This window comes from Leptopilina heterotoma, unplaced genomic scaffold (genome assembly GCF_015476425.1).
Source record: "Leptopilina heterotoma isolate Lh14 unplaced genomic scaffold, ASM1547642v1 Lhet_97, whole genome shotgun sequence".
In the NCBI taxonomy this organism is placed as follows: Eukaryota; Metazoa; Arthropoda; class Insecta; order Hymenoptera; family Figitidae; genus Leptopilina; species Leptopilina heterotoma.
In genome coordinates, this window is record NW_025111203.1 from 2,477,181 (window position 1) to 2,487,787 (window position 10,607).

General features: G+C 28.3%; 1 protein-coding gene across 1 annotated transcript; it reads left to right on the forward strand.

Annotated features, from left to right (window-relative positions):
• Positions 1-760: 760 nt before the first annotated feature.
• LOC122512323 (CAPA peptides-like) lies at positions 761-4,476 on the forward strand. The gene is made up of 2 exons (XM_043628090.1): positions 761-923; positions 4,118-4,476. The coding sequence occupies exons 1-2, from the start codon at positions 854-856 to the stop codon at positions 4,291-4,293; spliced, it is 246 nt and encodes an 81-aa protein (XP_043484025.1). The 5' UTR covers positions 761-853; the 3' UTR covers positions 4,294-4,476.
• The last annotated feature ends 6,131 nt before the right edge of the window (positions 4,477-10,607 follow it).

Sequence of the window (10,607 nt, forward strand, 5' to 3'; positions counted from 1 at the left end):
TATTTAAACTTTACCAAAAATTGAAGCTTGGAATTGGAATCTAGATTACTTGTATTTTTATTTTAAGCTAATAATGCACAAAGTATAGGAAGAGAATAAAAACATTTGATTTGAGTATTTTTGGGTAATTTTTGCAGCTGTAGGTGGTTTCTTTCAAAATGTACCTTTTATTCTGAGAGACTGAAAAAAATGCTTGCGACAAAAAATTCCCCAAAACTCTTCTAATTTGTGAATATTTCTAAGTAAAACCTAATATATCTGCCCAGTTTGATGTTAATTAAGTACCTCAAATCTGCCAGCAAATGTATTTAAATTCGAAATAAATATTTAAAAAGAGTATTTTTTAAAATTATAAAATGTTTATTAAAATTGCTTTAGTTTGAATTTCAAATCAACAAAATTTGTATATCGTTTAATATTACGTTTTAAAATGAAATGAATTTTTTAATTTTATAAACTCAGGTAGCCAATAAATTTTGTTGATCTTCATAGTTACACATTTTCTTTTAAGGAAGAAACATTTTGCACAGTATAATTAAGTTGTTTTATCTTTCTTTTATAAATAAGAATCGTTCAATTCCCTCTAGAAGTTTGTAATCATGCCTCTACAATAAGAGTCCTTATTGAGTTGTAAATTAGTTCGCAGCGTGATGATATGAAGTAAAAGAGAAGCGTGGGGGATTACGAGTAATAGGAATCGTAGCAGCATCAGATATAAAATCACTGAGACCTTTGGCTAAGTTATTCAGTATAGAAGGAATTTTCGAAAGAAAAGGACTTCTCGGTGTTCAGTACATACATTAATTAAAATTTACTTTTAATATTCAAACATTGAAAAAAAGAATTCGTCAAAATGAAATACCTAATGTTAATAAGGGTATTAATATTCTTTCTTGCGTTAACAAAAACACTCTCTGCAAATAGTAGGTAAAACTATATATTAAACTAAACTTTTGTAAAAATATCATATAGTGAAAAGTGGAGTAATCATAGCTACTGTTTTATATTTAATAATCAATTTTATTTCTAGTAGTATTTTAAGCTTTTGTTTTAAGATAGTTTTAACACACAAAAAGTATAGAATTCTTTCTATACTCCAGAGTGATACAGTACACCATAACGCATATATATGCTGTCCTTCCGGTTTGATTGAATTTTAAAAAGTCTTGTCATTTCTATCAAATATTCTTAGTTCGTGACGTACGAATGTTTATTCACATGTCATGAACTAAAAACATTTTGACAGAAATGACAGAACTTTTCAAAACTCCGTCAGACCGAAAGGACTTTAAATAAGAGCTGGTACCGTATACTATCTTAAATTTTGTAGTCTCGCGCAAGTGTAATTTAAAAAGACATTCTATAGTTATAAAAATATTAATCAAACAAGAATTAATGAAATAAAACCAATAAAAGGCAAAGTTAATCCTTCGCGGCATACTGAAATAATAAAAATGATAATTTTTAGTTCAACTAATTTAATGGAATGAAGAAGTGATAAAAATTCTTTAATTATAATCACATGTTTCATGTAAATTAATATGTGGACGTCCGCATGAAAAGGGACCACTTTGGCACTATTGGACTTTTCTATTTGGTTAAATTCCTTGTTAAAGGCAAATTTTAAAAAGTCTTCTATCCAATTTGGTCCAAAAATCGCCGAGTTGCAGAATTTAAAAGTTTAGAAAGTCAAAAACCTCATTTCGAATATCTTTGGTTCTTTTGATAACTTATTTAGATAAAAGTTGGTTCAAGTCCTTTTTCTGAAAATGCGTTTTTCAAAGCCCTCAAACTTCCTGTTTTAAAAAGTCAAAAAAGCATTCTTTCGTAAATTTAATGTAAACTCTACAAAAATTAGTATCTTTTGTCCGGACAAGTCTCTTTCTCTTTCGAAACGTTCAAAAACTGAAACCTAATATTGCTTAATTAAAAAAATTTTCATTTTTAATATTTTTTTAGATTCATGAAAAAAATCTATAAAAAGGTTCAACTTATTCTTTAAGCTACCCAGTCCTGGGGTTTAAATTTATGAACTCGATATTTACATGCGCTGAAAGCTGACGTTTTTACTTTTCCAACGATATATTATTTTTTGTTATGTTTATCTAAATCCATATTAATTTTACAAAGCAATTTCGGAGGGACTCACTTGAGTCTTTTTTGTCCTGCCGGAAGAACACGTTGGACATTCTATGGTTGGGTGTTATTTTCTTGAGTTATATGAAGAAAAAAGAGAAATTAGATATAAAACAATTTTTTAAGGGACTTTATTATAAATAATCTTGGGAAATATCGAAAATTTCATTTCTAAAAAAACGAAATTGAAGTGAGAATTTTTTTATACGTAGATAAAACTATAATAATAAACTGTCGGAAACAACAGAAATTTGCAACGGACCGACAAAGTGTTCCTTTTTCATTTTTGTTTCTAACAAAATATTATAAAATACTTGTAGTATTAATAAATTAATTAAAACTGCAAAATTCGACGTGTGACAGATTAAGAAGAAAGAATAAAAGAAAATTCGATATCTTTCTTCCCAAAATGTACAGAAATTACTGTGGATATGAGAAAAAGTTGAGGTCTACTTTTGCATTACACTAAAGAAATTCCCAAACTTTTCAGAAATCTGCCGTGAACTGCACAGGAGCAATTCTCAAAAATTTGGGAATTTCTTTATAGTGTAATGCGGGAGTATAACAGACCTCAAGTTTTTCTCATATCCACAATATAATAAATTTTTTCCGTGCAGAGAGAATAATAATTTGAGTCACAATGTCAATTTTGGCATACAATTCAAATTTAACTATATATATATATATATATATATATATATATATATATATATATATATATATATATATATATATATACATTGAAATATACAGATACTAACGTTGGAAAACGTAATTATTTTTAATTAATTTTTTCAAATGTTGCAATTAATATGTATTTATACCTATTACCTATAGGTATATCTATATTAAATGTCGATTAAACTCTTTGGTTTGATAAATTATATATTATGGATATATAGATGTCAATAAATAATTATCAAATTCAATTTTGCTCTGCAAAAATAAGCTGCGTGTAACAATGCACTCTCGACTATACATAGAGTATGGGCTTGCTTTAAAAATATAAGATAGTCCAGGCTGTGTTCGCAAGGTGCCTTAATTGGCAAAAGTCCCGCGAAAGGCAGCTATTAACTGCGGGGTTCGAGTTCTCACAGATGCTCATTGTCAGTGCCTTAGAGCAAAAATAATTTGAAATTTATAATTACTTATCGACAACCATATCGGATATAATTATCATAAGAACACTTGACTCTAAACCAGAGTTTAATTGACATTTAATAGATTGGCTGATAAAGTCGAAATTATTTTTAATAATTATAATTCTCAATGAGCGAAAAATTCCAACATTAATCATTAATTCTTTTTCTGATTATTTTATAAATGTGTAATTTTATAGCAATTTTGACGAGATATTGGATACAGTATTAAACAGAAAATTACTTCAGTTAAGGGTGTTCGAACAAGAAAAACCTTTAAAAATGGCTGTCAGAACTTATGCTTCATCTGAAATTAATTATTATCACAATTGAGACATTTATCGCAATTTTTAAAAAATCAGCCGGAATCTTGAATGGTTGTAATTTCATTTTCTTCCAATAAATTGAATATTTATTTAACTAGAACCACAAAAGCGAAATATAAACAAATTAGTGCTATTATAATAATAATAGCACTATTATAATATCTTCAGAGGGCGCAGCACCCACCGGGTACATAGAAATCTCTTAGTTTACTTCCTATTGTTGCATATGTTAAAAAATCTTTAATTTCTTAGACTCAAATTAAAGCAAAAGTTTTCAAAATTCCGGCTGATTCTATTCAAATTACTATCAATGTGTCAATTGCGATAAACATTCGTATCAAAAAAAGTATAATTTCTGACCGCCATTTTTAAATACCTTTCTTGATCGAACACCCTTAATTACAAAGCAAACAATTGTCTGTATTAAAATAATTTATTAGAATTAGATTGTAAATATAATTTACGTATCAAAAATGCAGAAATCACAAAGTAATAAAAAAATCTTATCTTTTTCAGTTGTTCCGAAACTTAAGCAAAGTGATAGAAGAGCTATTGGCTTAGTACCTTACCCAAGAGTAGGACGCAGTCGGAGGGAAAATTTTACACTAATAATAAAAAATCCATGGATAGGAAGATCATTTAAACGTTTACTTCATACAAAGTGTTCTCTTTATGACAATGAATGTTACTGAGATCATGTTCAAATATTCATCCAAAGTCACAAGATGGAAAAGTTTATGTAATATTCTTATTAACGATTATTTCTTTTAATTATTAAACTACTTGTTAATTATATCCATCTTCATACATATTAATTTTAGCTTATCCTGTATAGCACTACATAATAAACAGTACATACACAACTATAGAAATAATAAGGATGTTATTATTCTTAGTCGCGTTAACAAATGCAAACTTACTTTTTCTATAATTTAGAAAAGCAGACTTTATATTATTATACCTATATGTATATTTTTCAAACTCTTTAGAAATTTTAATTTTTTTTACCAATTTTTAATTATTTTCATGAATAAATGTTACATGGAATAGGCATTTACCTCCTGGTAAGTATAATTTAACCGTAACCTGCATCTAAGAAACCCTTGGTGCGTTTTTCCTCCTGCGTAAGTTCTATTTAACTATCTGACAACTCCTTTTTAAGTCCTAATTGAACCTTAAACCCTGTATTAATTGTCAGTAGAAATATTACTATTTGAATTAGTGACTGACTTTTTGCTTCTGAATCAGTTATTTTTAACTGAGAGAGTACCTATAACTTTGAAGTGAAATTGTGAGAAAACTAATACAGCTATAGAAAGCTGCGCGGTTTAATGCATTTGGAAAGAGCGGCCCGTTTACTATAATAGAGTCGCTAAAAAAATGAAAATCGATTTTTTCGACCCGTAGGTCACATAGGGTGATTGTGCGTATTACTATACGAGTGCCCTATTTACTACGAATTTCATTTAAAATATTAAAATAAAACTGTATTTGACAGATAATAGTCTATAAAATAGCTATAATAATACTTTAGTTTATATTAATTGTTATTTTTAATGAAAAATTCTAAAAAAATGCATTTTAATACGTTTTATTTAAATTTGAAAATCTCAAGTTTAGATGAGAGAACAAAAAGTTGCATTAGTGAGTTGAGAGGGCTTTCAGAAAGATAAATATATTTATGTATTTTGTGAACAAATATTTAATGTTAAGTTATTTTTAAATAAAGCAATAACCATTAGTTTTTATAAATTTAAAGAAAATGTTATGTTTTTAACGTTTTTATTATTTAATTTTAAACGTAGAATTATAGACACAGGAATTTTCGCGCTTGTGTTTATTTCTACGCCATGTCACACAACCTGAAATATAGTTGTTGACAGTTGGTGTTTGTTTATAATGTTTATAGTGAACGCAATGAAAATAACTTTTAGCTAATAAATAAAGGTATTTTATAGTTTTTATTATTGTGAAAACTGCACGAAAGCACAATGTCAAAGATTAGGATGCAGTATACGAAGGAAAACGACCTAATAAAGTTTTTGTTGAATAAGTAAAAAACCCGATTTAAACATGTAACCTCCCGTGCAGAAATTCAAATGTGGGCCTGATAGGGTACTGGACAGTTTTCCCGATCTCTGGTGTGGCTCTGGGTAGAGAAACTGACCAGTGCCCGACTAGTGTGTGACGCTGTTCCCGACCAATGCCCTACTTAGGGAAAAACTGGTCAGGGCCTCGTCAGTTTTTCTTAAAATTGCCCTATTTTGTGAGGTTAATTTTATTCAAAAGAAATTACAATAAAATTACTGTAATTAAAAATACATACCTAATAATAATTTTCTATTCCGTGAACAGAAAGTGTCATCTTTTGTTTTTCTATATAATTAATGTTTTGACAGATATGTTTTAAAGTGTTGTTTCTATTTTTGTGGTTAAAAATTCGGGGCGCATGACTTCCCCCAAATTCTACTTTATACAATTATAATTGTTATTTAATAGAATTTAAAAATTTATAAACACCAATTACTCTTAATGTGAGTGGCTATAATTTAATGACAACATTATTACAATTCTTAATATTTTAATTTTTAAATACAATCGTTAAAAATATAATGTTTATTTCTCATAATTTTTATGAATAATTTTTATTTATTTGAAATAATGATGGTTTTATAGGATATTTTTCAAATAACATAAATTTTAATACGCGAAATAATATTTTACATAATTTTAATTTAATGGAAGATTTAATTTTTTATAATTTCTATTTTGCATATAATCAACAATAATAAAAACTATTTTTCATTCGTGGGTTCAAAAGAATGAAATGGAGAAAATATTAAACTTTAAAAAATATAAGTCTCAACCCCTCACGAAAAAAAACTGCTATTAGCCAATAAAAGAATCAAACTCCTCCTAAATTTGTATTTCGTTCTTTTGAACCCACGAATGAAAAATAGTTTTTATTGAAAGGGAGAAGTTTAAATTTTAATTTAATTGGTCTTAAACATCCATTTTATCTTTTGGGGGTTGGGACTAAATTTTATATTTTTTAAATATTAATATTTTCTCCATTTTGTTCTATTGAAGCCACAAATAAAAAATATTTTTCTTTAAGAACCCAGGAAACAAAAACCCAGATAGCAAGCTTGAAATGTCTGGACTGCTGCAAACTTGCACTGCAAGCTTGCAGCAAGTTTGCACAGCAAGTTTGTGGAAAGTTTGCACAGCAAGCTTGCTGCAAAGTTGCAAATTTTTTTTATATATTCATAAAAAATTCTGCTTTTTGTACCTTTTTAAAATTCAATAAAATTAAAATTATTTGCAAAAAAAGGTAAAAAAAACATAATTTTTTATGCATACAAAAAAATTTTGCAACTTTGCAGCAAGTTTGCTGAAAGCGTTCTACAAACTTGCTGTGCAAACTTTCTGCAAGCTTGCAGTGCAAGTTTGCAGCAGTCCAGACATTTCAAGCTTGCTGCAATCTTGCAAAACTTGCAGTGCAAGTTTGCAGCAAGCTTGCGTGCTATCTGGGAACCTATTCGCTTGTTTTGAATCGGTCGAAAGCTCTCGTGAATCCGCATTCTTAAAAGGCAAAGGCAGATTAATTCTGATTAGTTGCACTACTTATTGAATAGGACGTCAATACACGGAGAAACTTTTAATACCACTAATTCTTAAAACTGGTGAGACATTTTAGTATGTTAGGTTAGATTCAAGGGAAAAACGACATAGGTTATAGAAATTGCTATTGAGACTATCAAAAACACTCATTCAGTATATATTTTACAGTTCTTCATAAGGAAACTAACGAAAATTAGTATGTTGTTTTAGAAAGAAAATAATAATTTTTGCAAAGTTGGGAAAGCCATGAATTAAAAAGAAACACAACAAATTAATTGTCTATAGATACTCATAGAGACGATAGTGATACTTGGATCTGATGGTAGATGGCATTAGTGTATGTCACTGTAACTGTAGGTAAATATATTTAACACGACGTAAGAACCTAACCTATATTAATAACGCACACACGCACACGCAAGTAAAGACACGACGATTGGTCACGGAAACCGAAAGATCGCACGATTCGTTAGAAGTACACAGCTGAATCGTCCTTATATATTAAACGAGTGGAAAAATATGTACCTTCGAGAGAGAGCATTTTTTTAAATAACTTTCTAATCAAATTATGTAAATAAGTAAAAGTCGTGAAAAAAATTATGTTATATTGAGGAACAGTTCTTGAATTTAATTTGGCATGAGGAGACATTCACGTTTATTAATAAAAGGTTTTTTTCTTTCATACACGTGTGAATTTCAACTTCGAAAACATTAGGGTTAGTTCGCGACGTCAGGTGATGGACTCGGTGATGCTCGGGCGAAATCGGTTAAGTCCGCCCGCAGTCCTTCCAAAATTGGTATGTTACGTTAGAATGTCTGTTATATATTCTATCTATATGTGTAAAAAAGGTTAGAATTACCGTATTATTTCACAAACAAAAACTAGCATTTTATTCTTTTCTAAAGAAAAATAAGACTATTTCTAATGCAGATAGTAATTTTTGTACACCGAAGGTTGCTTAATATATAACGAACTTATCATATTTTCGTATTAATGTTGAAATTATTAGCACAACGCACGAAAAATCCTCACATTCTAACGTACTTTTAGAATAAACATAACCAAATATATTTAATATTATAAGAAAAAGTTTCTCCGTGTAATTTGAATCGGAATAACAAACTTTTTATTATCTGATTCACAATGTGACATGAATCGGAGGAGGCGTCGAAATATTTAAAAGTACGCATAGGCGTAGCGAGCGATTTCTCCTCAACTTCCACTCTTTTCCCCTCTTTTCGTCCCTCTTGGTGAAATTTTTTGACTTTGATAATTAATTAAAAAAAATCCAGATTGAAAATGAAAAAAAGGGCGATTTAGGGAAAAATAATATTTAATAGAGAATATTCAACAAGTTTTCTTATGACGATTAGATGTTTCTATGAGCGTAAATATCAATCCGCGTTTTACGAAACATATCAAACTGATAGCTCTATATGAGAAGTTGGACATGGCCGACCATAACAGGTTGCTCCGTTTGCGTGGTACAGTAGGAATGAACGTGAGGAACAAAAATATTAAATGTCAATTACTCTTATTGTTTACTATTATATTTATTATTTGTTTATTTATTTATTATTGTTATTATATCTATTATTATTTATTATTATACTTACTTTTTAAAAATATTATTATGGAAAATTATTCAAACAATAAAGGGAAATTTTTTATGAAAAAATTATTAAACAAATAAAATTACTAAACAAAAAAAAGTAAATAATAAAAAATTATGAAATGTATAATTTTTTAAATTATATTAGTTATACAAATTTTTTTAAACAAAATTATTTCAAATACCAAGATTAATTTTTTTTATAGACAATTTGAAAATTAATACACTGGGAATAATATTGACACATTCAGAAAAAATAAATTTTAATGCAAAATAAATATATTAGTTAATTAGTACTGAGAATTAACGAATGATAAAACTGATTCAAATTATTTAAATCAGTCTGTTTATTAACAGAGTTTTCGGACTTGAGAATGTGAAACATCTCTCTAAATTTCCTTCGTCTGTAATTTCGTTCGTTACATATGATGTTTGTTGCTTCGAAATTAAATAGATGGTCATTCTCATGTGCATGAGTGACCAAAGCTGTTTTTCTACTATCATTTCTACAATCCCTCCTATGTTCACTTAGTCTGTCTTTAATATATCTACCAGTCTCACCAATGTAGCAAGCTCCACATTGGCAAGGTACACAATAAACCAAATGCGATTTTAAATCAAAAGAAGTAGGGTCTTTATTTTTTGAAAAAATATTAAACGGATCCTTATCATAAGAGAAAACGACACCAACATTGTACTCATTAAATAAATTTTTAAAAAAATATTGCAGCTCATTTACGTAAGGCAAAACGACTACATTAGAGGAAGAAAAAGGTTCTTTGATATTATTATTATTAGCATTGTTATTTAATAAAAATTGGTAACGTAAATTAATATATTTATTTAAAAAGGTTTCAGTGTAATTATTTTCAATTAGGATATCGTGAACAAATTTCAAATTATCATTAAAAAATTTCTTATCAGATAATTTAATGGCTCTGTCCACCAAGCCATAAACAATGGAAATTTTATCTTTAACAGAAACATTAGAATTGTAGTTTAAATATCTACCAGAAAAAGTATCTTTGTGATACCAATCAGTCATGATAGAGTTGCTTTCTCTTATTAGAAGGGTGTCCAAAAAACTAATGCGACCATTATTTTCAATTTCAATGGTAAACTGTATATTATTATTATAGCCATTGAAGGCATCAAGAAGACAATTAACGTTATCCTTGTGGATACATGTAATAACATCATCCACATACCTAAAATAAAAAATACATTCAAAATCCAATTTCTTAAGAACATCCGATTCAAGTTTCTCCATCACTAAGTCAGCTATGGTGCCAGATAATGGAGAACCCATCGGAGTACCAAAAATCTGTTTATAAAATTTACCATTGAATGAACAATACGCACTATCAATACAAAATTCTAAAATGTCTAAAAATATATTGTCGGGAATATCTGTGTACTGCCTGATTTCTCTCCATTTTAATTTTGTGCATTTCAAAACTAATTCTTTAGGAACGTTTGTAAAAAGTGATTTAACATCAAGTGAGACCAAAATGAAGTCGTTAGGAATATGAAAATCTTTAATTTCATTTATAAACTCAAAACTATTTTTTACATGAAACTCTGAATTTCTAATAATTTTCTTAATGGGCGTACTAATGAATTGTGACAAATTGTAAGTTGGTGATCCACAAAAAGAAGTGACTGGTCTCATTGAAACCTGTGATTTATGAATTTTTGGTAGACCGTAAAATTTAGGAGCTACCGAAAATAAAAACTTTTAAGAAAAATAACTTTTTCGCTAAATTTAT